Source organism: Stenella coeruleoalba, assembly GCF_951394435.1.
Source record: "Stenella coeruleoalba genome assembly, chromosome: 1".
NCBI lineage: Eukaryota > Metazoa > Chordata > Mammalia > Artiodactyla > Delphinidae > Stenella > Stenella coeruleoalba.
The window spans coordinates 177657823-177685192 of NC_137169.1; the positions used below are offsets into that span (position 1 = coordinate 177657823).

General features: G+C 36.7%; 1 protein-coding gene across 7 annotated transcripts in view; it reads right to left on the reverse strand.

Annotated features, from left to right (window-relative positions):
• The window catches only part of AXDND1 (axonemal dynein light chain domain containing 1), a 65781-nt gene extending 38411 nt beyond the window's left edge, over positions 1-27370 (reverse strand). For 4 of the 7 annotated variants that reach the window (XR_013828207.1, XM_079920486.1, XM_079920488.1 and 1 more), the window contains exons 1-12: positions 27227-27370; positions 26675-26864; positions 25059-25231; positions 24533-24636; positions 21791-21911; positions 20686-20771; positions 18518-18574; positions 16717-16819; positions 15340-15461; positions 5443-5583; positions 4642-4746; positions 1163-1283 (exon numbers count right to left, since the gene is read on the reverse strand). Coding sequence is in view for 6 of the 7 variants with exons in the window: in XM_079920486.1 (XP_079776612.1) it covers positions 1163-1283; positions 4642-4746; positions 5443-5583; positions 15340-15461; positions 16717-16819; positions 18518-18574; positions 20686-20771; positions 21791-21911; positions 24533-24636; positions 25059-25231; positions 26675-26753 (1212 nt within the window). In the remaining variant the exon portion in view is untranslated. The other 3 variants (XM_079920485.1, XM_079920487.1, XM_079920489.1) reach the window with 3 other exon arrangements.

Here is a 27370-nt window from a genome sequence, read left to right on the forward strand (position 1 = left end):
TAAAACAGATAATGAATAAGAACCTACTATATAGCACAGGAAACTCTACTCAGTACTCTGTAATGACCTATATGGGAACAGAATCTAAAAAAGAGTGGATATATGTATAACTGATTCACTTTGCTGTACAGCAGAAACTAATACAACATTGTAAATCAACTATATGCTAATAAAAAATTAATTAAAAAAATTAAAAAAAAATTTTTAAGATAGATATATATATATACACACATACAATGAAATATTACTCAGCCATTAAAAAGAATGAAATAATGCCATTTGCAGCAACATGGATGGACCTAGAGATTATCATACTAAGTGAAGTAAGTCAGAAACAAAGACAAATACCACATGATATCACTTACATGTGGAATCTAAAACATGACAAAAATGAACATATCTACAAAACAAAAACAGACTCACAGATATAGAGAACAGACTTGTGGTTGCCAAAGGGTAAGGGGGGTTGGGGAGGGAATGATTGGGAGTTTGGGATTAGCAGATGCAAGCTATTATATATAGGACAAATAAACAACAAGGTCCTACTGTATAGCACAGGGAACTATATTCAATATCCTCTGATGAACCACAATGGAAAATATGAAAAACAATGTATATATATGTATAACTAAGTCACTTTTCTGTACAGCAGATATTAAACACAACATTGTAAATCAACTGTACTTCAATAAAAATTTAAAAATAAAATAAAATTTTGGGAACTTCCCTGGTGGCGCAGTGGTAAAGAATCTGCCTGCCAATGGAGGAGACATGGGTTCAAGCCCTGGTCCGGGAAGACCCCACATGCTGCAAAGCAATTAAGCCCATGCACCACAACTACTGAAGCCTATGCACTCTAGGGTCCGCATGATGCAACTACTGAGCCCACGTGCTGCAACTACTGAAGCCCACACACCTAGAGCCCATGCTCCACAACAAGAGAAGCCACCACAATGAGAAGCCCGCACACTGCAACGAAGAGTAGCCCCCACTCACTGCAACTAGAGAAAGCCCACATGCAGCATTGAAGATCCAATGCAACCAAAAAAAAAGTAAAAAAAAAAATTAAAATAAATAAATAAAAATTTTGTCTAGATTATTGAAACTGTAAAATGAAACTTTATCCAGCCAAAAAATAAGTTACGATTTCAGATGAACCAACCTTTACGGACAATTCATATGTGGCTGAGCTCCAGATATCTCTTTCTGCCATTAACTGTTTAATATCACTCTCCATCCTTCCTCTTTGTAACGTATATAAGTCATGATATTCTTCTACAATTCTAAAAGAAAAATTTAAAAACAGCTATATAAATACATATTTAAAAAATAATTTTGTTCTAAAGTAGGCAGTTTGTGCCTTTAAAACTCATCACAAGGTAATTATGGTATAACTTCTGGATATATTAGTAACACTAATATACACTGAAATAGAAGAAAAAATACTCACATTTCATGAATAAATCTTACAAAGGTCCTAAAGTAAAATGTTCAATGTATTGTTCCCTGCTCTAAACACTTTTCATCATATTCTTCTTGATTCACTAGAATTTTCACACCATGGTACTCCAGTGGTATAACAACACTATATCTAATGAAAAATTCTGAATACAAGTAGTAGTAATATAGCTGTTTTTCTTTTTTTTTTCTCACAGAATTTAGGATTCTTTATTAAGAAGAGACAAGTGCACAAAGCCCAATAATTGTGAGCTACATTTTAAAATTATATATAATTAGTATAAGATTTAAAGAAATTCTCCACCAATCAACCAAAAGCTTAAGTATAATTAAGTACATTTTTCTTAAATCTTTTTTCTTCTTGTTTACCAGAACATACCTTTTCCTTCTAACTTACACTGAAGCTTCTTTTAGAATTAAAATCCCTTCTGAGGTTAAATACAAACACAGAAGTTAGAAAGTGACTGGTAGCCTTTCACAAACCTTTTGAAAACACTTCCTCCTAAGGAACATTAATTTTTCTGTAAGAATAAAAGGTCAGTGACACAAAATTCTTCTAATTTTGTTGAAAGCCATTAATCGCCAACATCAGTTCCTAAAGCCTCCTTCTATTTGGAGGCATCCACTTGTTCAAACTGAGAAAAAATTAATCACTGTAGGTGGCACACAGATGAATGTACATATAAAAATTCAACAAGCAATAACCTTAAGAGTTATGCACTTTACTATCTAAAAGACCTCAATTTTAAAAAGGGAATTAATGACCCTTATTTATCTTTTTTTAAAATATCTTTATTGGCGTATAATTGCTTTACAATGTTAGTTTCTGCTGTACAACAAACTAAATCAGCTATATGTATACATATATCCCCATAGCCCTCCCTCTTGAGCCTCCCTCCCACCCTCCCTATCCCACCCCTCTAGGTTGTCACAAAGCATCAAGCTGATCTCCCTGTGCTATGCAGCAGCTTCCCACTAGCCACCCATTTTACATTTGGTAGTGTATATGTGAATGAGTCTTATTTATAACAGTCAAAGAAAAAATTCAGAAACAACCTTAATGTCCAACAACAAGGGACTGGCCAAATAAAATATATAATGCAGCTCTATGATGAAAATACTCTGTAGCTAATTAAAGATCATGTTCTTAGGACTTCCCTGGTGGCGCAGTGGTTAAGAATCTGCCTGCCAATGCAGGGAACATGGGTTCGAGCCCTGGTCCAGGAAGATCCCACATGCCACGGAGCAACTAAGCCCATGAGCCACAACTACTGAGCATACGCTCTAGAGCCCACGTGCCACAACTACTGAAGCCTGCACTCCTAGAGCCCATGCTCCACAACAAGAAAAGCCACCGCAGTGAGAAGCCTGCGCATCTCAACAAAGAGTAGCCCCGGCTCACCGCAACTAGAGAAAGCCCGTGCGCAGCAATGAAGACCCAACGCAGCCAAAAATAATTAATTAATTAATTTAAAAAATAAATAAAAAATAAAGGTCATGTTCTTAATACTCTGGTACATAGGAAAAATTTTTGTGTACAACATAAAACAAGAAAACCCAAATGACAATAGTACATATTCAGTTTATATCATTTTTATAAAAAATATATAGAAAAAAGAAAAATATATTGAAATATTAATAGTAGTTAACTTTAAGAGAATTGTGAATGTTTTTAATTTTCTTATTTATGTGTTTCTGTATTTTCCAAATTTTCAACAAAATAATTAGTCACTATAAGAAAAAAATATTACCTACAATATCTAATCACACACACACAAAATGAACCATCCTACTTCAGAACCATCAATGTTTAAAGAAAATGAGATTTTTTTTTCTCTCTTTTCTTCCCCTTCTCTCTGATTTTAGATGTTTTGTTCTGATAATCGACATTAGCACAAAAGAAATTCTAATTTATTTATTTTTTAAAGATTTATTTTTTTTAATTTTTTTATTTTATTTTATTTTTAGCTGCATCGGGTCTCAGTTGTGGCACATGGGATCTTCATTGTCGCGTGTGGGATCTTCATTGAGGCATGCAGGATCTTTAGTTGCAGCATGCAGCATCTAGTTCCCTCACTAGGGATTGAACTCAGGTCCCCTGCATTGGGAGAGTGAAGTCTTAACCACTGGACCACCAGGGAAGTCCCGAAATTGTGATTTTTTTTAATTTATTTTTGCTTGTCTGTGTTTTCTAATTTTCTTATAAGGCACATGTACTGCTTCTATGATAATATAATAATATTTTAAATCAACTAAATAAAAATTAAATGCAATCATATATATCTTTTGATACATACCCAAGAGCTTCCTAGTAATCAGAACTCTAACAGAAAACGAAATAGAATATGAAAATGAAATAGAATAGAGGTTAGCAAACTACAGCCTGTGGGTCAAACCTGGCCCACCACTTGTTTTTATATAGAACATGAGCTAAGAATTTTACTTTTTTTATTTTTTATATATTTGATTTATATTTTTAATGGTTAAAAAACAATAGGAGAATAATATTCTGTAACACAAGGAAATATTATAAATTCAGATTTCAGTGTCAATAAATAAAGTTTTATTGGAACACAATCATGTTCTGGTATTGTCCTTGGCTGCTTTTGCACTACAGTGGCACACATTACAAAGGAACAGTTGATTGAGTAGTTGCATCAGAAACCATATCTCACCATCTGGCCCTTTACAGAAAAAGTCTGCTAACCCCTGAAATAGAATAAAAACATTAGGACCACAGCAGAGTCACTAAAATCTAAAAAAGAACTACACTCACACTACTAACTAGGAAAATGCAAACAAAAACCAGGTACCTTTCATATCTATCAGACTAATAAAAGATATGAGCAAAAGGGAAATCTCATACACTGATTAGAGGATATACTGGTACAACCACTTTGTGGAGTATCTGGTAACATCCAGCAAGACAAGGCTATGCATATCCTATGACCCGGTAATTCCACTTCTAGGTTTACCCCCCTGGAAAATTCGCACACAAGGAGACACAAGATGTGTATTACAACAGTGTGTGGAAGAGTTAATATATACAATGAACTTTAACATATATTAACTCCTTTAAGCACTGTTGTAATTCAAAAAACTTCAAATGCTTCTAAACATTTTTATTTCTTGAAATAAGGTGTGAAGCAAGTATGACATAATGGCTAACATTCGGTAACTCACCTGGCATTCTTTTCAGCGTCTAAAAGAGCTTGTGCCAAAGCTCTGTGGGCCTTCTCTGCTTCCTTTGTTAATTTCATATCATGTGCCTGAACCAAACACAGCTCCCTGAAATAAAGGAAGCAAATTTTGTATTCATAGTTGAAGATTTTGAAAACGTTTCTACCTAGGAAATCAGATTTATACTCAGGAATCTTCTCAGTTATCATGTGTACATCTCTTCCTAGTTTTTCTACCTTATAAACCAAATCAAGAAATCTAGTGTTCATTCAGGTGGACTCTTACCAGGTTTGGCAATGGAATCAGACTGGCTAGAAAAGGCAGAAAGAAGATGGGGAGGAATCTCTAGAATGGAGTGAAGGCAGATGCTGGCAGGCAAGGCCTTAAGGCTGCTCTGTCCTACCCTCTGACATGCCTATCCTATCCTCTTCATTCTTGTCACTAATCATCTGGCCACAAGGTTGGTTGATCACTAAATGTGATTGCTATTATATATAATGCTTATTCTCTTTGGGATTTGAACCTTAACATCCATAATCATGGTGCTGCTCTGTAAACCAAGCTAAGATAAGCATCTCTATTTTGGAAGGAAGAACAAGAGTCTTTTCCCTATCAAACATACAACAGACCGCTAGTTTTGTGTTAACCTGTGTAACCCATGTCTCTACAGTTATATCCAGGTCTTTCTGTTCTCTTGCAAAACACGAAAAGAGAATCAGAGAGTCCTCACCTTTAATCATTCTACTTTCCCTGAGTATTTTTTACTCTCTTTAGAGACAGGGCTTTGATAACCACAGTTTTTACCTGATCAGTTCCTCAATAACATTATTAAAATTGTACAGTTCTTCTAAAATGCGCTGGTCCATCACTCGCTGAGTTACCATGTCTTTGTAGAAGTCAGTCATATGCCAGGCAATTTGATCAAGCATTCGTACATACCGCTCTCTGTATGAGAAAGAAGGAAAACAAGACATCATGCAGAAGAAAAGGAAAAACAAGCCAGAAAATATGTGAGAGAGAAAGTAATGTTAGGGAAAGAAATAGCGAACAGATACTCACAAAAGATATGTGGGGAGAAAAAGACAGAAAAAGAAAAGGATCTAGGCTGTGAATTCCTGCCATGCTCATGAATGAATGCGCATTCCAAGTGAATGAACTGTGGAGAATTTTAATCAGAGTCATAAATATTTGGAATATAATGTCTGAGATGTAAAACAAAATAAGGACTTTTTTTATTTCTTCTTCTAAATTATAAACTCTATCAGGATAAAAACTATGTCTTACGTATTTACAAATTTACAACATCTAACGGAGTGCCTTGAATATAGTGGAATTTTTCTAAATAGTTTTTTTTGTAAATAGTTGAATTCATGAATAAAACCACTTTCTCAAACTGACTCAAATGTAAAAAGACACCAACTGTTTAAAAATAAACAAAGACAAAGAAGTCTTTAAGTGCTAAGAAGTAATTTCTCTTGCTTCTGAATAAAACCAAACAAAATATTTGGAAATGATCACAGATGATAAATTATAAATACTATAACTAAGCAGTCTTCATTTATTTTAAAGGTGATCTAGGTATTGTATTCTAAGCCTGAGACCCTAGAATTTTAATATCTTTGAGTTGAAATAATCATTTAGCTTGATCTCTCACCCACTGTCAGAAAGAATTATCCAGCCCTTGCTTAAACACTTAAAGTGACAGGGAGTTTATCAGCTCAATGTGCAGCTCATACATTGGGACGTATCAATTTTTAAAACACCTTCTTTAAGACCCTCCCTCATGGCAATATAGAGACAAAATATTCTGAAGGGCCCTCCCATTACAACACAACTATATCCATGATAAAGCATACTTCTTGAAGCATTACTGGGCTCACAGAAAGAAATAGAAGTCTCTAGGGATGAAAAAACAACAACAAACTAAATACGGTAAGCTAACAATGGAGTGTGAAGTGGTAACCAGTATTCACTAGGAAAACCCAAGGTCAGAGGTGGCCCAGTAAAAATACCAACATTGGGTCCCAGAGGCTAAGTCTTGGGCTTTCTTCAAAGTGGGCAACCTGGGAGTAGGGCTATTGGATGGAGCCAGGATTCCAGAAAAGAAAAAATACAAATCATCTCTTCAGGAAGCATCCATGATTTATACCCTGAGGATTTCATGATTAAGATTAGCCAAATATTAGTCACACAAGCAAAGACTGGAAAATACTCATGTAAATAAACCATCATGAATGAGACGCAGAAGAAACAACACACAGTAGATTTAGATACCAATGGTCTTCATATATTAGAATTATCAGATTTAGAATACAATACTATGTATGAAATGTCTAAGAAATAAAAGATGGAATTTAAACATGAATAAGCAACAAAAAACTTATCAAATATGATGAGACAGATATGGACACAAAACAACAGAACTCTCAGGGGAAAAATGTAATTATCAAACTGTAAAACTCAATAGATGAGTTACAGCAGAATAGATGTAGCTAAAGAGAGTATTAATGTCCTGGAAAAAATACCCAGAATGCAGCACAGAGACAAGGAGGTGGAAATTATGAAATAGAGATAAAGAGACGAAGAGCATAGAATGAGAAGATCTAATATAAGTCTAATCAGAGTTCCAGAAAGAGAAAACAGAGAATAGAGAACAGACATTCATCAAAGAGATCATCACTGGTACTTCTCCAAAACTTATGAAGGACATTAATTTATACATAGGATTGTGGTACAGATATAGGTGCAAGAAATAAAAAAAGAAATCCAGAGGAACCAAATACACTCTCCTTCCTAAAATAACAATGACAACAACAAAAAAAGACACAGTATGTGAAACAATTTTTGAGACACTGGGTATCAAGCAATGAAAGAAAGTGATTCCTGAGACACCAGAAATAAATAAGGTAAGCACTATGATTGCTCCAACTTGCTGGCCTGAGAGAGTTTTCAGGCCATGCAATAAGGAGATGGAACCCATGAGGACCCCACTGGACTCCCTAATTTAAGGAGACAGAGCTAAGAGTCTAGAAAGATGAAAGTGGCTAGAGTTCAGAGGACAAGCTACCAGGGAGAAAAGAGCTGCACAGAGAGCTCTGGAGGTCTACAGAGGGTCCCCCTCAAGTATTCAGCTAAGTAATGATCAGGGCATAAATGTGAAGAAACTTTCTGAGACCAGGGAAAGAACCATCTGAAAGGATCAAAGGTAAGAGTGCCTGGCACTCACACATGGCTCAAAATCATGCCTGTTCCACCTAGCCAAACTGGAAAAATTCATGATTCATGGGGCAGTGGATAGAATACAAAGAAAAGTCTAGTCTCAGTATTCAGGAATAATTAGCCCTAAATTGAGCACTGTTCTGGTCCTGCCCAAAGGTCCCAAAAGGTCAAACTGTTTTCAAGTAACAGTTGTGCCCCAGAATAAAGCTCAAGAATATTTTTAAGAGTACAAAAGTACATAGTATCCAATAAGGTAAAATTCACAATGTCTGCCGTTCAATCAAAATTACCAAGCATGCAAAGAAGTAGGAAAACACAACCATGAAGTAAAAAATCAATCAATCAAAACTGACCCAGAAATGGCATAAGTGTTAGAATTAACAGATAAGGACATTAAAAGTTATCATAACTATATTCCATATGTTCAAAAAGTTAAGGAGCATAACTGATTCACTTTATTATAAAGCAGAAACTAACACACCATTGTAAAGCAATTATACTCTAATAAAGATGTAAAAAAAAAAAAAAGTTAAGGAGACATGGATAATATTTTTTAAAAGACCCTAACTGAGCTTCTAGAAATGAAAACTACAGTGTCTCAGATGAAAATACCACTGGATGGGATTAAAAGCAGATTAGATACTGCAGAAGAAAAGATTAGTGAAATTGAAGATACAGCAATAGAAGCTATCCAAAATGAACAGTAAAAGAGAAAAAAATAAAGATTTCAAAACATCAGTGACCTGTGGGATAATTTCATTATTAGTGGCCTAATATATGTGTAAATAGACTCCCCTGAAGAGGGGAAGGGCAGAAAAAATACTTGAAGAAAAATGAGCCAAAAAATTTCCATATTTGATGAAAAATATAAATTCACAGATCCAAAAATCTCAATGAATACCAAGCATAAGAAACATGAAGAAAACTACACCAAAACACATCATAGTCAAATTGTTCCAAAGCATATCATTGTTCCAAAGCAATGATATTCTGGCATTAAATGCCCAGAATTTAATGAATTCCACAAAATAATGGTCAGGAAATTTTTCATCAGATTAAAATTCAAGTAAGAGTAAAGAAACCAGTCTGGAAAGACCACATAACATATTACCTCAACTGTATGATGTTCTAGAAAAGAGAAAAAGGATAGAGACAGTAGAAAGACCAGTGGTTACTGAGGGTTCAGGGTGAGGGGGGATGGGAAGGGAGGAGGGATAAATAGGTGATGCACAAGGGTTTTTAGGACCATGAAACTATTCTGTATGATACTGTAATGTTGTGATACCGACTGATACCATATTTTGAAATCAACATGGACAAATTAGTGTGCTTTCCATGTGTAGTATATTTCACTAAGAAAACTTGAAAGAACTGGGGATGTTTAGCTTAACAGAATGCATAAGAGGAAGACAAAATGCCTGTTTTCAAATATTTAAAGAGCTATAAGATGAAAGGAAGAATGGACTTCTTTTGAGGATTTTTAGAGTACAAAATTAGGATTAGCAGGTAGAAGTTATAGGAAGGTAGATAACACTTATATAAAAGAGGTGTTTAAATTTTTTCTTATGTGAAATTTGATACACAAAGTAATATCGGCAATGTAAATGAGGAATCACAATGATGAGATGACTACTAAGGAACACTTCGTAATTTTGATTAAGATATAATTTACATGCCATAAAATTCACCCTTTAAAAGTGTATGATAATGTGTTTAGTATATTCACAAAGTTGTGAAACCCTCAACCTATCTAATTCTGGAGTATTTTCATCATCCTCAAACACCTCTTAACGGTACCCGTTAGCAGTCACTCTCCATTCTTCTTTCTCTCATTTCCTGGCAACTACTAATCTACTTTCTGTCTAGATTCGCCTCTTCCGGACATTTCATATAAACTGAATCATACAGTATGTGATCTTTTGTGACTAGCTTCTTTCACTTAGCATAATGTTTTCAAGGTTCATCCATGGTAAATCATGTATCAGTACTTCATTCCTTTCTATGGTTGAAAAATATGCATTTGTCAAAACCCATAGAACTGTATAACAAAAGAATAAACCTTAATGTAAACTATGAACTTCAGTCAATAATATTGATATATTGTTTCATTACTTATAACAAATATACTACATTAACACAAGATGTTAATAATGAGAGAAACTGTATACAGAGGACAGAGGGGTATAGGGACACTCTCTGTATTATCTGTTCAGTTCTTCTGTACATCTAAAACTATGTTTTTTATAAATTTATTTTATTTATTTATTTATTTTTGGCTGCGTTGGGTCTTCATTGCTGCAGGTGGGCTTTCTCTAGTTGCGGCGAGCGGGGGCTACTCTTGGTTGCGGTGCATGGGCTCCTCATTATGGTGGCATCTCTTGTTGAGGAGCACGGGCTCTAGGTGTGCAGGCTTCAGTAGTTGTGGTGCATGGGCTTAGCTGCTCCATGGCATGTGGGATATTCCCGGACCAGGGCTCAAACCCGTGTTCCCTGCATTGGCAGGTGGATTCTTAACCACTGCACCACCAGGGAAGTCCTAAAACTATTTTTTTTTAAACTTTTTATTTTTTAAAAGAAAGTAAGGTGAACACATTTTTTAAAAAATGAATAGGTAAGTAACAAGCTGGGTGAAAATATTAAGTATAGTCAATCCTTGAACACTGCAGGGGTTGGGGTGCCCACTCCACTGCAGTTAAAAATCTGTGGACAGTCATCCCTTGGTATCTGTGGGGGATTGGTTCCAGGATCCACTGTGGACACCAAAATCCAATGATGCTCAAGTCCCATAGTCAGCCCTCTGTATCTAAGGTTTCAAATCCACAGATTTAACCAACCATGGATCATGTAGTACTGTATTTATTAGAAAAAAAAAAAAATCCATGCTTAAGTAGGCCCATGCAGTTTAAACTCACATTGTTCAAGGGTCAAATGTATGTATGTTTTAAAATACATTAAAATATATGTAAATATAAAATAAAATTATATATATAACAAAAGACTAGTTTCTGAGATGTATAAAGAACTCCTAAAGCTCAATAATAAAAAGACAAACAACCTGATTTAAAACTAGGCAAAAGATTTGAACAGACATTTCACGAAAAGAATATATGGTCAAGAAGCTCATGAAAAAGTGTTCAACATCAAAAGTTGGCAGGGAGGGACTTCTCTGATGGTCCAGTGGTAAAGAATCCGCCTTGCAATGCAGGGGAGGTGGGTTCGATCCCTGGTCAGGGAACTAAGATGCCATATGCCATGGGGCAACTAAGCCTGTGTGCCACAACTACTGAGCTTGCGTGCCTCAACTAGAGAGCCTGCATGCCACAAATTACAGAGTCCATGCGTTCTGGAACAAGCACCACAACTAAAGAGCCCACCCACCCTGGAGCCTGCACACCACAACTAAAGAAGAGAAGAAAAAAAAACCCGCATGTCACAACTAGAGAGAAGCCCACGCATCACAGCAAAGAGCCCACGTGCTGCAAAAAAAGATCCACATGCCTCAACAAAAAGATCCCACGTGCTGCAACTAAGACCTGACACAGCCAAAAATAAATAAATCTTAAAAGAAAAAAAAAAAGAGTTGGCAGGGAAATGTAGGTTAAAAGCATAATAACATACTATTATACATCCACCATAATGTCCAAAATTAAAAAGAACTACATAACTAAATGTTGGCAAAAATATGGAGCAACCAGAACTCTCACACACTGTTAGCAGGAGTATATAATGGTATATACTGTATATAATGGTACAAACACTTTCGGGAAAAGTATGATTATCCTCCTGCATGCCGTGAGGCATGGCCAATAAATAAATAAATAGATAAACTTAAACTTACTTTATCATGTTTTGTACAACATGCGGAATATAGCCAATATTTTTGAATAAGTGTAAATAGAAAGTAATCTTTAAAATTTGTGTAAAAATAAACAAGCTTTGAAAAAAATTAAAAAAAACAAACTTATGAACTAGCAATCCCATTTCTACATATTTACCCAAGAAATGAAAGCACATGTTCACAGAAAGATTCTTACAAGAATGTTCACAGTAGCTTTATTCATAATAGCCCCAAACTGGAAACAGTGCCCATCAATAGGAAAACAGATAAACTGCGTTTTGTTCCATTCATACAATGGAATGCCACTCAGCAATAAAAAAGAACAAATTGCCCATACATGCACAATGTGGATGAATTTCAAAAACATGCTATGTGAAAGAAGCCTTACATAAAAGAGTATATACTGTATGATCCCATTTGTATGAAGTTCCTAAATAGGCAAAACTAATCTAAGATTCAAAGAAGTCAGAACTTCTGGAGAAGGAGGGGTGGGGATTTCCAGGGAAAAAGCATTAAGGAACTTTGTGAGGTGGCCGTTATACCCTATATCTTGATAAGCGTTTGGGTTATTTAAGTGTATGTATCTGTCAAAAGTCAACAAATGCAGACAAGATTTGTTCATTTTATTATATGTAAATTTTACTTAAAAAGGAAAAAAAGGCAAATAAATAATGCACTCTGATTAATGACAGACATGCTGAAGTATCTGAGGGAAATACACTGATGTCTGCATTTTACTTTGAAGTACATGAAGTTGGTGGATAAACAGAAGCATGGCTAGATGGATAGACAAGCAATAAAGTGAGAACAGTATAATGTTAACGGCAGAATCTAGATATATGTGTGCTTACAGTAAAATTCTTTCAAATTTTATATGGGTATTTGGAAATTCCCTTAATAAAATATTGGAAAAAATGAAAATAACAATAACTGAAAAATGTCAGATGCCTGCATCCAAAGATATTTATAGTGTCAACCAAAAATAATTACTGCAGTAGCCCTATTTCTGTGTAATCTGAGTCTTATTCGGCTTATAACCAATCTGTCATTCTTCCCTCTATAAAAAATGGTTATTATGAACCTCTGTTTCATATGAAACCCTCCTTCTACAGTAACAGGCCTAAGAGACAGTCGCATGAAAAGCAGAGACACACACAAGCTGATCAGAAAGACACAGAGCAGGGACTTCCCTAGTGGTGCAGTGGATAAGAATCTGCCTGCCAATGCAGGGGACATGTGTTCAATCCCTGGTCCGGGAAGATCCCACATGCCATGGAGCAACTAAGCCCATGTGCCACAACTACTGAGCCTGCGCTCTAGAGCATGAGAGTCACAACTACTGAAGCCTGCGTGCCTAGAGCCCGTGCTCTGCAACAAGAGAAGCCACTGCAATGAAAAGTCTGTGCACCACAACAAAGAGTAGCCCCTGCTCTCCTCAACTAGAGAAAGCCTGGGCACAGCAACAAAGACCCAATGCAGCCAGAAAAAAAAAAAAAGACAGAGCAGAAAACTATAGTGACAAGCAAATGGGGCTGATATAGAGTATTTCCAGGGCATGCATGGCGTTACCATTTATTGGGGACAGCTACTGGATCCTCACAACAATCCTGTGAAACAGGGAGGACTTTAGAAGATACCAGGCTCAGGACAACAGAAGTCTTCCTCATTGAAGGTAGGCCCTAGACCTTCAAAGAGCTCCTAACACAACAAAATGCCGGACAATAGATCATTCTGGACCTACTGAATGTTTCACCATTTCACAAACACATCATGAATGTTTGCAGCAACCACCCTGAAACCTCATTGCTTATCCCCACGTACTGTGTATTCTTAAACTCCAACTCTACCCCATTCTAAAACCTTACCTTTGAAACCCTATTCTGATCCTAACTCTGGCACTTTAGAGTTAGTATTTTTGTCTCCCTAGTGTCTGGCTCAATTTTTCTTAAAGAAATTTGGCTTTGACTTGCCTGCCTATCTCTTTCTGTCTAGACTTCCTGGAATAGGGCCCCACCCTATTTTGGCCCCTAGAAGCTAACTCCTGAAATCAGCTGGAAGAGTCCCACTCACACCAATTCCTCATTAAAGGAAGGTTTGGATACACAGTTAGTTATCTACTTCCTCTGCAATGATTCCTCATCTATCTCTCCTGGCTTTGTTCTTAGAGTGACAACTGAGCCTTTAGTTGCCCCTATCCTCATTCTAATTGGGCATTCTGAAGCTCTTGATGGTGTTCCAACAACTTACCCCTTAGTATCTATTCTTGACCAGTCTCCTATTAATGGCTTTGCTCCTAGTTTCTCAGCACTGTCAGATAGGCAGACTCTGTTTCCACAAATCAGATAGTGGCTAATAGGGCAAGTTCATATTATTAATTCCCATTCAGGAGAAACAGATATTCAGAGAAATCTAATAATTTGCCTATGGTTTCATGGCAAGGAAGCTACAGATGTGTAATTTGAACCCAGTATTCTAATTCTACTATTCCTTTCTGCTTTTGGAAAGTGCCATAGTCATAAGGAAAAGAATTATAGTAATAATAGTTATCATCATCATCTATAATAATTATCATATTGAGCGCCTACTTCTGTGCTTGCATTATTCTATGAAGCATCTTAATGCCTGACACAGAGTAGAAACTCAGTAAATATCATTTAAGAATGGAAAATTTTCACATAGTGGGACTTCCCTGGTGGCACAGTGGTTAAGAATCCACCTGTCAATGCAGGGGACGTGGGTTCGACCCCTGGTCCAGGAAGATGTCACATGCCACCGAGCAGCTAAGCCCGTGCGCCACAACTACTGAGCCTGTGCTCTAGAGCCCACGAGCCACAACTACTGAGCCCACGTGCCACAACTACTGAAGCCTGTGTGCCTAGAGCCTGTGCTCCACAACAAGGGAAGCCACCGCAGTGAGAAGCCCACACACCACAATGACGAGTAGGCCCCGCTCACCACAACTAGAGAAAAAGCCCGTGCATAGCAATGAAGACCCGATGCAGCCAAAAATTAACTAAGTAATTAAATTAATTTTTTTTAAAAAAGAAAAATTTTTACATAGTTATTGTCTTCATTTACAAATAAGCAAACTAAGGGGTAGACTTTTACCAAGGTCACACACCTAGATGATGATTTAAAATCAGACTGGTCTGTCTCCAGAATCTATACTGTTTCTACTTTTCCATGTAGCACTTCACTCCCAATCATAAAAGAATATGGTGCCAAACATCCCAACAGAAATCACCTTAAGGAAGTTCTCAACTAATATATTTTTACTATAGAAAATATAATAGAAATGCACTTAGGTCCCTTATTATCAATAGAGAAATTACTTTTGTGATTTTCTTTTTTTTTTTTTTTTTTTTTTTGCGGTATGTGGGCCTCTCACTGTTGTGGCCTCTCCCTTTGCGGAGCACAGGCTCCGGACGCGCAGGCTCAGTGGCCATGGCTCACGGGCCCAGCCGCTCTGCGGCATGTGGGATCCTCCCGGACTGGGACACGAACCCGTGTCCCCTGCATTGGCAGGCGGACTCTCAACCACTGCGCCACCAGGGAAGCCCTGTGATTTTCTTAAAAGCAGATATAAATATAATTCTAATATAAAATTCAGGAGGAAACTGGGGTACTCCAATAACAGCTCTAACCTGATTTTGGATAGTAGTTCTCCTCTATCTGCACAGTCCACACTGACTTGTCGAATAAGTTCATGAAATACTATATTATAAATGGTCTGTTCCTTCTTCAAGATATGAAATAGTTTGTGCATCTGGCAAAAGATAAGTAAGATAATCAGTATTTATTACAGTCTTGCCAGTAAAAAACATCTTAGGAGGTAAGCACTCAATGTGAATAAGTTTTAGAAACACCTTGATTAATTTGTTCACTTACAGGTTCCTTTATAAACATATATAAAAAATGATATATTAAAAAAAAATCTATGTCTAATCATGCACCTTTTTATATGATGCACTGAGAAAGTCACAATATCACCACTATGTTATACCTGCCAAAAATACAAAACCTGAATTGAATAAGTACACATCAGACAAACCAAAATTAAGGAACATTCTATAGATATTGAGGTCAAGAAAAACAAAGAACGGTTTCAGATTATAGCTGTCTAAAGGAACATGACCACTAAAAGCACTGTGTGATCCTAGGATCCCAAAATGGAGGGGAAAATAGCTATAAAAGCCATTACAGGGACAATTAATAAAATTTGAACCTTGAATATGAACTATATTAGATAATACTATCATATCAATGTTAAATTTCCTGATTTTGATAACTATATTATGGATATATGAGATTGTCCTTATTTATAGGAAACATACCCTAAAATGTTTGGTGATAAAGAGGCATGATGTTGCCAGCTTACTCTAAAATGGTTCAGAAAAAAACCATACACATAGAGATACACAGAGAGGGAAAGAGAATGACAAAGCCAATAGGGCACAGTGTAAACAATTACCAAACCTGGGTAAAGGTTACAGGAGTGCCTTATATTGACCTTGTCTATAAGTTTCAAATTCTATAAAAATAAAAACTTATAAAACAAAAGAGAAATAGCCCCATAAAGAAAAACATCTGTATCTATGTAAGACTGAAAGAGCTCTTTCATTAGGTGCAAAATAAAAATTATAAGTGATAAGAAAGCATGGTTTAATTGGCAATGTTTTTAGTGGTACATAAAGTAATAAGGGTCTTATAATCAGTGGTGCCTTATATTCAATTAAATACAATAATAATGACTAAAAATTAATTATACAATGTTTACCACATGCCAAGCACTGTCCTAAGCAATCTACATTCATTATGTCATTTAATCTCTACAACAACCCTATGAGGTAAATAATATTATTATCTGTAATTTACAGATGAGGAAATCAAGGTACAAATACATTAAATGACCTGCCCAAGGTCGTCAGCTAATAAACGGCAGGGTCAGGAGTCCAATCCAGGCATTCTACCTCCAGAGTGCATGCTCTTAACCACTGGTTTACATTGATCTTTGTAATTACCTTGGTTGGCCCTGTATATGCCTGATTTTCCACACCAGCCCTCTCTAGCATAGCATCCATCACATCATTCAGCTGGACCACTTCTACTCTTTTATTAGGTTTCCTAAAAGATTAAGATGGCAGACATATATAATTAATGTTACAATAGGTCATGCTCAGATGGCAAAAGGAACATAATATGTATAAAGAAAATGTACATACTATGGAATATTAATGGTATTTTAAAGCGTTATACCTATATGTACAATACTAATCTAGTGGGATATCAATAATACAGTAAAACAAAATACAAAAACAAAACAAAACAAAAACCAACAAAAATGCAAATAGTATGATCCTCTTTTTCATAAAAGAAAATAATGTTCCACCTCCCAAAAAAACTCTATACCCCTATTGTGTAAGATTGTAAGAACACAGAAAAATGTGGAGTAATAAACACCAAGCTGCTAAGATCCGCTACTTCACAATATAAAAGAAAAGGGACAAGGGATAGATAAGAAAAGAAGCCTAAAAAAAAAAAAAAAGAAAAAAAAAGAAAAGAAGCTTATAGCAAAATGGAGAAACACTAATGGTTATATTTAGAATATAAAAGTATTTAAAATATGATCCAGCAATCCCACTTGAAATCAGGATCTTGAAGAGAGGGACTTCCCCGGATATCCAGGGGTTAAGAATCCATGCTTCCACTGCAGGGGGCACGGATTTGATCCCTGCAGGGGACTATGATACTGCATGCCGCATGGTGTGGCCAAAAGAAAAAAAAAAAAAAAGGATCTTGAAGAGACATTAACACTCCCAAGTTCACTGAAGCACTATTCACAACAGCCAAGATGTGGAAACAACCCTTGATCCATTGATGAATGGATAAAGGAAATGTGGTGTGTGTGTATACATATATATATATGTATACACACACACACATACATACATACATACATACTGGAATATTGTTCAGCCTTAAAAAAAGAAGGAAATTCTGCAATATGCAACAACATGAATGTCCCTAGAGGACATTATGCTAAGTGAAATAAGCCAGTCACAGAAAAACAAATACTGTGTGATTCCACTTACATGGGGTATCTAAAATAGTCAAACTCATAGAATCAGAAAGTGGAATGGTGGTTTGCAGGGGCTGAGGGGAGAAGGAAATGGAAAGCTGCTCATCAATGGGCATAATATTTCAGTTATGCAAGGTTCTACAGTTCTGCTGTACAATACTGTGCCTATAATTACAATATTGTATTGCACACTTAAAATTTTATTAAGAGGATAGATCTCATGTTAAGTATTCTTACCACAATAAAATAAAATTTAAAAACAAACCCCAAAAAAACCATTTAAAATGGTAAAAAAAAAAGTGTTTTTAGCACTTTGATATTATTATAAATATGTAAAAAAACAATATGCAGGGCTTCCCTGGTGGCGCAGTGGTTGAGAGTCCACCTGCCGATGCAGGGGACGTGGGTTTGTGCCCCCGTCCAGGAGGATCCCACATGCTGCGGAGCAGCTGGGCCCGTGAGCCATGGTCACTGGGCCTGCGCGTCCGGAGCCTGTGCTCCACAACGGGAGAGGCCACAACAGTGAGAGGCCCGCGTACCACAAAAAAAAAAAAAAAAAAAAAAATCAATATGCAGTTGGACAAATGAAAACACTGATCAAATGATAGAATTGTAGGCAATTATTGTCTTGGCTTTCTGCAGTAATTTTAATATTTTTGTGTAATAAAGTACCAATAAAAAGAAGAATATGTGTATATAGTTATTCCTTCTTAGAAACACTCTCAAAAATAAACAATACTTACATGGATGGGAAGAGCAATAGTCTATTTTCACTATCTGTGAGGAGAGTAGTATATTTGCTGCAATAAATAAGACAGGTAAATATTATTGTAAGAAAACTGTCTGGCCTATTTATCACATAACAAGACATGAAAAACTTAAGACCTCACAGAATTGAGAAGCTTGGAGACAATCAGAAAGGTCCATCGTTTTACACACAAGAGGATACTTAAATAGCCTTAGACATCTACAGACACAGATATAATGATACTTATCACATTTTAAAAAATTTTAAGTAAAAGAGCTTTAATCACATTCCTCAGTGTATCACAATACAAAAATTTCTTTGATTCATTAAGAAAAATGACATTTTAAAGGTGGAGGAATGTTTTAAGACCACTGAAGTCAACAAAGTTAAGTGACTAAACAGGTTATAAAATTAATAAGCAGAGCTGAAACTAGAAGCCAAGCTTCCTGATGCCCAGCATATTTATCTGTCCTCTGGAAGTACTTGCTTATACCTAAATGGGTATCACAATGAGAATCTCATGGTAATTCTTCAAATTCATTATTACTTATATATCTTTTTTCTTCCCCTAGTTAAAAAACACTTCCTTTGGTTCTGCCCCCTACTGGAACACAGTTGGTTAATAAGGTCCACTTTCAGAATTTAGATTAGTGAAAAATATTCAGGGAATATAAAGACTCAAAAACGTTTCAAAAATGAGTATGTGAGAGGGACTAGAAGCAATGATACCCCAGGAGCAATGAGTACATCTAGCACCCAGATCTTGGTTTCTAAGAATGCTTCTACACTAAAAGGCAAACAGTACTCCGTGGAGAAGTGACTCATAGCTCACTCCAAAGCTGGAGCTGGGAAATACAAGATGAACCTGAAAATCTTATTGAGCCAGAAAATAAGAGAACATTCAAAGAATGATGGGGACATGCCTAAAGAACACAAGAGCCAGCTCAAAGGATCTGGCATTAGCAAAATCAGGAAAAATTTGAACATCAATGATAGCAAAGAATTATAACTCACTGAAAAAAACAGAAATCTATGAGTCTATATTGTAAAATGGCAACTAATATATACAAGAATGATGGAGCTAAAAAAGTCATCAAAAAGATCTATAAATAGTGGGTTACAAGGAAATACACACTAAAGTATTTGGTGGCAAAGGGTCATGAGGGACTCCAACTTACTCTTGAATAGTTTAAGTGTGTGTGTGTGTGTGTGTGTGTATTAAAGCAAATAAGGCAAAATGTAAACACTCAGTGAGTCAGGATAGAGGGTATACAGGAGTTCCCTGTCCCATTTTTGTAACTTTTTTATAATTTTGAAATTATATAAGAATTAAAAGTTACCCAAAAAATGAGTTCCGTTTAGTTCCCTTTGGCAAAATATTGTTCTGAAACCCACCATCATAAGGAAATGCCATTTAACATACGTATTGGATAAGGTAAAAAGAGTGACAGCTTCTGAGTATTTTACTATAAAACCTAATCCAAAGTTCTAGTTTTTTAAACTATGAAACATTCAAGTGTTGTTTCAGAAAATAAAAGCAAGATCCCATTTTCAATTCCATTAGCAGACATCAAAGAAAACTTGAAATGACTAGTCTGAAGTCTGGAGCTAAGCCCTAGAGTGTGCATTATAGATTCCAACTTAGAGGGCTACTTTCCTTTGTCATTGCTCAAAACCATTCCCAAAGAGGCACAGCAAGCGTTCAGAACAAAGATCTATTTTTTTTTTAATTCAAAATTAAACAGTAGGAAAAGACAGAGAACGATTTAATCTAAACTAAAATCTCAAACTCTCTTTTTAAATTGAAATATAACTGATCTACAATATTATGTTAGTTTTAGGTATACAGCAAAATGATTCAGTTATATATTTTTTCAGATTTTTTTCCATTATAGGTTATTACAAGATATTCAATATCTTGTAATAGCACAGTTCCCTGTGCTATACAGTAAATTCTTGTTGCTTCAAACTCTTTTAAGTAAGACTTTTTTCATTAGTTTTTGATACCTTTCTTAAATTGTATTAGGATGGTAAGCCAGATGTTTACTCACTTCAGTGTAGATATTGCTTGGGAACATGAGTGAACTGCTCAGGTTCCTCTATGTCTGGGAAGTAGGAAACAGTTCAACTTGTCAGATATTCAGTATATACCACAGTACTCACTCATCATAACACTCCAAACCTGAAACTCCTGTATTTGACACAATATGAAATTCTTCAGGAATCAAAGTATCTGTTAGTTTCTTTGGCTTAAAAAGAAAGAAAGAACAACAAGAATGAAAACAAGCAGATGAAAAAAATTGAGTTTCACAAATCCTAATTTCTATACCAAAGGGATACTATTTATTAAGAGATTTTGATCAGAGAAATAACAATATTAGTAATATGGGTCATGGCAAGGAGTAATAAACTTTTAGCAGAGCACAAATTAAAAAATTAGCCAAGGGGTTTCCCCTGTGGCTCAGTGGTTAAGAATCCGCCTGCCAATGCAGGGGACGTGGGTTCGACCCCTGGTCCAGGAAGATGTCACATGCCACCGAGCAGCTAAGCCCGTGCGCCACAACTACTGAGCCTGTGCTCTAGAGCCCACAAGCCACAAATACTGAGCCCATGTGCCATGAAGACTGAAGCCCGCGCACCTAGAGTCCGTGCTCCACAACAAGAGAAGCTACCGCAATAAGAAGCCCATGCACCACAACAAAGAGTGGCCCCCGCTCACTGCAACTAGAGAAAGCCCACGCACAGCAACGAAGACCCAACGCAGCCAAAAATAAATGTTAAAAATAAATAAAATTAAAAATTAGCCATGAATTAAAGAACAATCTTGGTTTTAGTATTAATTACACAAAAATCTATTGACTTTAAAATTCAATAGGAATGTAAAATTTACCTTAGCAACAAGCCAAAAATAAGAATTCTACAATTCTTTTTTCTGCCTTTTTTAAAATTGAAGTACAGTTGATTTACAATGTTGTGTTACTTTCAAGAATTCTACAACTTTAAACTGTTGGTTTCTTTTAAAAAAAATCTAGTCTCCTACACTGTATTATCCAGATTAAAGTAAATAACTGTAGTTTGGAAAATGGCTTAAAATAAGATATGTTTGATCATCTCCCACTAAATGCCCTTTTCTAGAAATAATTAGAAAGTGCTATGAAAACATAAACAATGCAGGTTGTTATAGTATGACATGGCTTTATATTTGGGGGAAATTTTTTTTTTAAGTAGAGAGAGGGAGAGGAAATTATTTGTCAAATACTTTATTTACCTTATGAGGCACAAGGACACCATCACGTGACTGTAATGAACGGTCCATTTGTGGGGGACAAACTGTGCTCTCCCTAGTCTCTCCTTTAACATATTTAACATCGTACAGAAAAGAAATATCCCTAAAAGATAAGAAAAATATATTTACAAAATAAATTTTGTCTGGCTACTGGATAAGAGTGGGTAAAGTCCACACACATCCTTCTAGTGGATACAAAGGGACACAAAACTGGTCTCCTTACCTCATACTTTACTAAGAAGGCTGAGGCATTAGGGTTTTCCCCCCCCGCACTCTTCCTCTTCTCCAGGTCAAATTTCTCATTCGCCTTTCCTTCAGCCTCATGTTAAGATATATTCTCTTCCCCAGGATTATTTCCTCCACTTAAGTCCTTCATTTCATCTTTGCCCACATCCTTGGGGACCTCATTCCATCAATCCTAATTTCTGTGTATTTCCTTCTCTCTTGGAACATTCCCCCTGGTCTATAACTCAAGTCTTCTCCCCTTCTAAAAATCTTCCCTTGACCATACATTGTTGTCAAGTTACCTTGATCTATCTATCTCTCACTTTCTGCTAAACATCAGACTTCTTAAAATTTCCCTGCAGTTGGGAAATCATTCTCCAGAAAGCTGAGGATGACTTTCTACAGCTAAGTCATCAGTTCTCATCTTCCACTATTTTCCTGGAATATTTTCCAGGGTTGATCACCTCTCTTCTTAAAAACACTCTCCTCTCCTCTGTCCTCTGTATGACTGGACTCTCCTGGTTCTCTCATCCTACCTACCCCTTCTTGAACATCTCTGTGACCTCCTGCCTACCAAATGGAAATGCTCCACAACGTCCTGTCCTCATCCTTCTGTGCTCTCCCTATACTTTCTCCCTTGGCAATGCTATCAAATCTCACCTTATCATATTTGTTACCTCTAGATATGACTGAATAATTCTCCTTCATTCTCACTTTTCACCCTTCTATATTCACTAATTCTGTCAGTTAGCAGCACCACTCTACTCATCAAAAATCTCAGCATCCATAATTGATTCCATCCCATCCTTTGTCCTCAATATCTGTCACTAACACTTATTAATTTTACAGTCACCCTCCTCTTGTCTCTTGCCAATGCCAAATCAAGGTAACTTTTGCCATGTAAGGTACCTTTTGCCATGTAAGGTACGTATCCACAGGTTCCAAGGACTGCAGTGAGGACATTTCAGGGAGGTCATTATCCTGTCTATCACACTACAGATCTTCACATTTTAAAAAGTTCCAACTCAGATGTCATTTGACATTAAAACTTTAATGTCAGTTTATTGCTGCATTCAGATATAGCTAATTGTTTTTTCAAAGTACTTCAAACATCTCATAACTACTAATTATTATATAGTAATAATTATAGCCATGGTCTGATGGCATAAAATAAAGTACCAATACTTATGACACCAAAGCCCCAGGACACAGGAATGAAGAGCCTAAATTTCTACCACTTTTTCTAGCACTGAGACATAGCTGAGTAATAACACCTTATATTTACATAGCAGTGTATAGTTTTACAAGTGCTCTTGCATTCATTATCTCATTTGTGCTTTCTATATCCCTGGAAGGTACACAAAATGGAGCAAGTCTATTATTCCCTTTTTACAAGTGAGAAAATGGAACTCAGAAAGACTAAATAACCTACCCAAGTATTAGTAACTGTAAACTTACTATTAAGTGATATTTCAGTAAGGAGCATGGAGGGAGTAAATTTTTTTTTGGAGGGAGTAAATTGATAAATTAACCATACACAGAAAATTAGCAGATTACAATCTTCACAGGGAAAATGTTGTAATTTTGGATATTTTTAGGAATGATATAAAAACAACAAATATAATTTGCTGATTTGATCTAAAACAGTGTAAAGGTTAAGGGTTTGCTTTGAGGAAAAGCAGGGATTAAGCACTTGTTTTTCAAGGTTTTGCAGGTCATGAAGCTATGTTACCTAGCTCTTCTCAGATGTGCAAATAAAAGAGGCCCTAAAGGTCTTCTGCCTGATATTTTCCCTTCTACTAGGGTACAACAAAGAATAGGAGAGTAAGGGGACAAGTACATGAAGGCATGCAAAAGCAAATTTAAAACAAGTGAAAAGTCAACAGAGCCAGCACGTATTGCCATCCTCTTGATAATCATCATACACAAAAAGGTAGACCCATGTCCTCTTCAGATTGTATTCTGGTTCATTAAAGATACTTCAAGCGGGCTTCCCTGGTGGCACAGTGGTTAAGAATCTGCTTGCCAAAGCAGAGGACACCATTTCAAGCCCTGGTCTGGGAAGATCCCACATGCCGCGGAGCAACTAAGCCTGTGCGCCACAAGTACTGAGCCTGCGCTCTAGAGCCCACAAGCCACAACTACTGAGCCCGTGTGCCACAGCTACTGAAGCCCGTGCGCCTAGAGCCCACAACAAGAGAAGCCACCGCAATGAGAAGCCTACGTACCGCAACGAAGAGTAGCCCCCGCTCGCCACAACTAGAGAAAGCCCGCGCACAGCAACAGAGACCCAATGCAGCCAAAAATAAATAAATGTATTTTTCTAAAAAAAGATACTTCAAGCTTTGAAATCTTGATTCTATGATTTTATTCTCTGATTTAAAATCGATGATTCTATGATTTTACAATTTTTCCGATTCTGCTCCTCCCAAGGAAATCATACAAAATGAGATAATGATTCTATTCATCTGCATCTACCCAACTATCTTCCTTCTTTACCTTCCAGCTCCCGTTAGGGAAACGGGATGGTCAATCAGATATTTGAACTTATTTCTTCGAATAGGGTTATGCCAAACGTGGTCAACAGGGCGTGGAAGAGTACCCTGGGAAAAAGAAAAACATGAATACACAGCAGAGGGCGCTCTAGTCAAGTGAAATCTATTCTTAATCATTTTTGAGTATTTACATTAAAGGCATTTGAATATTCTATGGAAAAAGAGAGAGCAGAATTCTTATTTAATACCAAGGAGAAAGACTGAAACTAGGACAATTCAATAGTGAAAGAAAAATATCAAGACTAAGAGTAGTAATGATCATTTAGGTAAATCACATAAAAACAGGTTAATGGAAATACTCAAGTATTTCCTTGAAAATATGCAAAAGAGTTTAGTTTTCAATCTAGGAAATTAATTTTAAAATATTCTTAAGACAATCTGGATTACATAACATATGCTAAATAAATACTTAATGAACCGGATACCAAAAGATAAATGTTCCCAAGTACTTTATATATGTATATACACACCTTTGGGGTTTTAATTTTCTTAGGAGGCAGTAAGTTTTCAGGACAAGGACCAGCATTGGCTGTATAGGTCAGAGAAAGTAGAACTTCCTGAGGGATGAACTCATTCTGAAGGGAAGTAGGAAGGGGTTTCGACGGATCCACCAGACTTTTTTTCTCCCTTAGTTTAGGAAGTCCTAAGAAAATAATGGGAAAGAAAAGCTTACTGTAGTTTTTTTGAGAGTTAATTAGAGATTCCCAGGCTACCTCATCAATCCCATATATATGTTGCTAACAGAGAGAAACATTGCTTCCGGTTGCCAAGAATAACAGCAATATTTAAAACACTGAAAGTCAACTGGTCAAGAAAAAGGAACTCATATTGTCTGCCCTACTCACACTTACATCAGACATGAGTTCAAAAACTCAGGTACAAAGATGAACCTCCATTATTCCAAATTCAAAGTTGAAAATTAAACTCACTTCGCTTGATCAACTAACAGAGATAGCATGAAGATGATGGGAATGTCTATTTTCCCTTTGATGTGAAAACGACAAAAGAAATCTCCTCTCCTCAAAACTGTCAAATTATTTAGTAATTTTTTCTATATAAGTTCAAAGGTGAAAATTAAATTGGAATATTTATAGAGTGAAAGCTATCTGAGTTGGATTTAAATGTAGAATTGGGATCCTTAGAAATGAAGAGAGTAGAATAATCTGAGCAAATTAGTGCAGTAAAACTCAGTATAAAGAGTGTTCTACTCAGTTTGACTAGGGCAGAGGAATTATAAAGGTAGGGGAGTAGGCCTAATATAGGAAAAGGTCTCCTATACAGTCAGCAAGGAGGGGTAGGTTGTCAATCTTCTTAAAGAACTCTCAACTAATCTATGCCCCTCACATAGAATGGTTTGTTAATTTCTGTAAGGATGTATCATGCTTTGATCACCATCAAAACCTCTGAAGTTCACATTACCAAAAGTCTATCTTTTGAAAGTTTGGGATGGAGTCAGAATATCGGAGGAAATAAGGAAAAAAAAAAAGTTAGGTGGGACTTTAGCAGAATATCCCCTAAAAACAAGATGTAGGTGAGTTGGAGGAAGCTTTAACATAATGAGGGGTAGGAATGAGTCTAGCAGATTCTTTTTTTTTTTTTTTTTGGCATGCAGGATCTTAGTTCCCAGACCAGGGATCGAACCCGAGCCCCCTGAAATGGAAGCGCGGAGTCTTAACCACTGGACCGCCAGGGAAGTGACTAGCAGATTCTTATTCCAGTACAGATCTGCATTTAGCTATATATGAATGAAAATCTTATACAAATAATTACTTTCATTCAGAATAATTACTAAAACCTGACACAAATACCCCAAAAAAGTACTGTTTCATACAACCATTGGTATTTAAAATAGGTTGAATTCAGAACAATATAAAACTCATTAGCATTTGAAAAAAATTACAAACACAGTCCTTACGCAGAGCAGTGAAAAATATTATAAAAGGAATGGCTTTTGATTTTATTGAAACAAATGTATTGGAAAAACGAAACTAATTAAAGTATCCTGAAATCTCAAATTAAGGAAAATAGTGAACGTATTGTGATTTCTCACTATGGCCATGATTATTTATGCCTTGAAGAACTTTACCTGTCTCTTCCTTGGATGCAGAGATTTTCACATTTTTGCCCTCAGGTGTTGACGTTGAGGGCGTTTTCGGGAGCGACATAGTAAGCAATGCCTCCTATCACTCTCTAGTAATTTGAAATAGCCCTCCAGAAAGCTAACCTAGAAACAAATCAGCGGCATTACTGGGATTTGGCAGGGCTGCCACATTGACCTGCAGGAAAGAGAGAGAAAGAGAGAGAGAATGAGAGAGAGAGACCCGTTAACTGTTTATGTTAAAATTGGAGTTTACAATTCATCTAGCATGGGTTTTCTTTGAGGAGACTTCCGGGCTCTAAAGTCCTCTGATGCGACTAAGAAGCCTGTGGGTGGATCAGAGTCTGGGCCCAGGTCGGGAAGTACACGCTCGGCCCACCCCTCCGACCACCGGCACCACCTGAAGGCGCCCCTCGCTCGAGGTCCCGGCCTCCCCACAGGCAGCGCCTGGCGCACGCAGCCCCACCGACTCGCGGTCGGGCAGAGTTCGCACCGTTTCTGCATCAGGAGTGATGGGAAACCGACACTTGCAGCCCATACCTGTAAACTGTGCTTCTCGCCAGACGTCTTGTAGCCGCACCTTTTCCCAAACGCCTGCCTGTCGTCATAGAAACCGAGGACCCCGGGCCTTAGCAACCCTCAATGGCGGCTGCCTTCGGCGGTGCCTGCGGAGGACTGAAATGG